Genomic DNA, 3,643 nt, shown 5'->3' with positions numbered 1-3,643 from the left:
ACAAGAACGCACTTCCGGGGCGCCGGTCTCCTTTACCACCCTCCCCCGCCCCGCGCAAAGACAAGCAGTCCCTACAGGATCCAGCTTCGCCTTGTTCAGACTGCATTGACCATTTGAGGCGGACTCCCGCCTCTGCGAGAAAAGACTCAAGACCCGGATGAGAGGAAGGCGGAGTCCCGGAGAGCGGGAGGCGGAGATTGCGGCTCAGGACGCGCGTGACGTCATGTCCGCTGGGCGGGGCCTCGGGATCCCGCGCAAATTGAAAGGTCCCCGGCTGCGCTAGCGGCACCCGCGGCTGGCTAGTATTCTGCGCCCCGGTGAGTGATCCCTTCGGCGGGGGCGGGCGGTCTCCTGTGTGGAGGAAAGTGAAGTCCCCGCAGCTCCGATCCGGGCGTCCTCTCCACGGCACGAGGTCGGGGTCTCCGGGCAGAGAAGGCGAGCGTGGAGCGTGCCGCGGGCGCTGGTAGGCGACCAACTTGACCGCCACGTCTCGGGTTTTACCGCACATGCAGGCTGACGGGTGACCTCACGTCCAGGAGTTTCCTTTCTATATGTTTCATATGCAGGTTTGAGGAACCGCAGCGCCTGAAATGGATTTGCGAGTCATGCCTGTTCATTCCTGGGAGACGGGACTTCGGTGAAGCCGCGGCTGCTGTCAGCTCCGGTGCCACTGGCGATCTCCTGGGGTTGGTGTGCCATATGGCGCTCCGTCGCTCCTGTCCTAACGAGGAAATATTTACTCGAGATTTACTTAGCCTAGAAGAAACCGAAGTTTCATGAAATGTAATTATGCTCTTTATTTTCCTCAGCATGCACGAACACACATTTTAGAGACATTGTCTTTAAAGGTAGTGGACTCATTGTTTTACTCAGATCGTGGCTGCAGGTCCACCTGCGTCCAAATTGCCTGATGTTTAAAATTCAGAAGTCATGCCCCCTCTAGGAAATCATAGTTGCTGAGCGTGGCTTTAAAGTCTAAGAACCTCTGGATTCTAGACAAGAGCCTTGCTGTTTTCCTGTGGTGTCAACTGGCACCGCTGACTTCCTATCCTGTAGTAAGAATATGATCTTGGGCCTGGTGAGCCAGGTGCCTGACCCTGTCATCCAGTGCTGAGGGTGGGGAGGCTTACAAACGGAGAAACCCAGGAAGCTCAGCTAGAGTCCCAACGAGGCGGAATATGCATCTCGAACAACCAAAAGATTGCCTGAGACAAGATGAACCGGGGTCCCTATGCTCCCACTGAAACTCCAACACGCATGCATGATACATGTAAGAAAAAAATTCTGAGAGTGGGTAAGAGCACTTTCTTTTGCAAACATGAGGACCTGAGTTAGAGTCCCCAGAACCCCTATTAAAACCCTAGGGGCTGTGAATGCCAGTAACCCCGGCATCGGGAGACACAGATGATGGATCCCAATAGCTCACTGGGACCTAGCTGGTTCAGTAACGTGCCCTGCCTCAAGGTAATAGGTAAAGAGCAGTGGAGGAGGGTGCCCTATGCCTTGCTCTGGTCTCTGAGTGCATGTACCCACACAGTCATTGCGCGTGCGCACACACACCTCCAACACAAATTAAAAACGTGGTCTTTGATAGAAATACTTGTACTGGGAAGTGCCGAGAAAGTGCTGGGATTGCAGAGGGGAGGATTAGTTGCAGCTCCAGGATTTCCATGTAAGGGGCTAGAAGGGAGTGGAAATTAAAAGTTTTTCTTGGAGCTGTTTTTGCGCAGCCAATATGTTTTCACGTTGCTTGAGTACAGCCTTCAGTGAGTCTGATGAAATGGTCCCTAGACTCCACCAAGGCTTATTACTTTATTACTTAATCTTGTTTGGAGTAATGCATTCTGATGGTGTTGGATTGGTGTCATATAAAAGCACAGCTCCGTTTCCATAATTCTGATTACTTTTCACTTTCAAGTCTGTCTTCCTCCTAACTTTTGAGTTTCTACATGACAGATTTGGATGTGGCCCTTTAATGCCTTTTTGTAGTGCTGAATATAATACCATAGAGTGCACAGTTTTGTAGGCTTTCAAAGCTATCTTTTTGAGAGAGACTTAAAGTTTTAATGACTTTTGCGTGCCCAGGACTGTGTTAAGAGATAAGAGCCTATGTTAGGATTCCAAGTATGAAAGTGTTTTGGAAAGACTAACCAAGAAACCACCCAGAGGTGTTCAAGTTAGTGTTGGTGATGAATGAAATTCTGAGCTACTGAAGTTGGCAGGGAGAAGGCCAGTTATCAGCTCTTAGTTTCTGTGCTAGGCTCCAGGCTGGGTTTGTTTTTCTAAGACTTGTTGGTAAATAGGTGTTGCTGTAATTTTGTTGTCTTCCCTTTTCCTTCGTTCCCATGTAGTTAACTTGACACCATGGGGATTCAGGGACTGCTTCAGTTCATCAAGGAAGCTTCGGAACCCATCAACGTGAAGAAATACAAAGGGCAGGCAGTAGCTGTGGATACCTACTGTTGGCTCCACAAAGGAGCTATTGCTTGTGCTGAAAAGCTAGCCAAAGGGGAACCTACAGATAGGTAAGTTTGGAGTGTGTATTAGTTTGTTTACGATGTAGGATGATTTGGTGCTTTTTGTTTTTGAGACAATTTTCAGGTATGTCAGACTGGCCTGGAACTTGCTATAGCCAAGGATGCTCCTCCTTCCTGGAGGAGGAATCCTACCATGTGCTGGGATTACAGGCTTCCGCCACCAACGCCCAGTTTCATGTAATGCCAGGGACTGAGCCCAGGGCTTCATGCATGCTAAGCAAACACTCTATGAACTGTGCTATAGTCCCGGCTTCTGGTGCTTTTCATTTGTTTGCTTGTTTTTGTTTTTCTGGTCATTGTTTCAATAAATACTAGCATTTATTAAGAACGTGTGTTTAGAATATTGCCAGACTCCCTTCTGTGCTACAGACTTGACTTTTGTTCTTGATAAGAAGTCAGGGTAGCATGATATGGACAGGCAAAAATCAAATGTTACCTCTTTTTTTCTTTGCTTAAGAGAAGCCTTTGTTTTTCCCCCCACTGTAAACTTTTTAACAACGTTTTCAGAATCCATGATGTTTTCCCATAACACACCGCTAATCTCCATTAACAAAATGAAGGAAAGGGACAATATGTTCTGGCCAAAAATGGTGGGTCCTGTTGTCATCAGTCTGAACTCTGACCTCACTTAGAGCAGGTTCACATGTGTTCATATATAAAACTATGCTGTTTTTCACACACATCCTTTTTTGCATGTATGTGTGTATAATTGCTTTTTAATTTCTGAAAATAAAGCCGTACCATTTTAGCTTTTTAAAAAGAAAAGCCCACACTTTATTACTACTTTCCGTGTTTGATTTTTGTGGGTTTGTTTTTTTGTTTGTTTTTATATTTTTTGAGGCAGGGTCTTAAGTATCCCAGGTGGGCCTTAACCTTACCTGATAGCCCAGGATGACCCTGAATTCCTTCACTCGCACTTCAGCTTCCCAAACTGGGTTGATGGCACCGCGCCCCTACCCCTGGTGTCTCAGTTCCTTTTCTACTGTGACCAAGACAGCTTACTTCAGAGGGTTAGAATCCTTCATGGCGAAGAGCACGGCCGCAGGCAGGCAGGCAGGCAGGGAGGGAGGGAGGCAGGCAGGCAGGGAGGGAGGCAGGCAGGCAGG

At 48.0% G+C, this 3,643-nt stretch overlaps 1 protein-coding gene across 1 annotated transcript in view; it reads left to right on the top strand.

Moving 5' to 3' along the window:
* The first annotated feature begins 633 nt into the window (after window positions 1-633).
* Exo1 (exonuclease 1) overlaps window positions 634-3,643 on the top strand; it is a 23,377-nt gene continuing 20,367 nt past the window's right edge. The window contains exons 1-2 of the mRNA XM_005368523.2: window positions 634-783; window positions 2,352-2,525. Coding sequence (XP_005368580.1) covers window positions 2,365-2,525 — 161 coding nt within the window. The 5' untranslated portion in view covers window positions 634-783; window positions 2,352-2,364. The remainder of the gene's footprint in view (window positions 784-2,351; window positions 2,526-3,643) is intronic.

Source organism: Microtus ochrogaster, unplaced genomic scaffold (assembly GCF_000317375.1).
Source record: "Microtus ochrogaster isolate Prairie Vole_2 unplaced genomic scaffold, MicOch1.0 UNK35, whole genome shotgun sequence".
NCBI lineage: Eukaryota > Metazoa > Chordata > Mammalia > Rodentia > Cricetidae > Microtus > Microtus ochrogaster.
The sequence above is the reverse complement of the archived record's forward strand: the minus strand, read 5'-3'. Positions and strand labels throughout refer to the sequence as shown.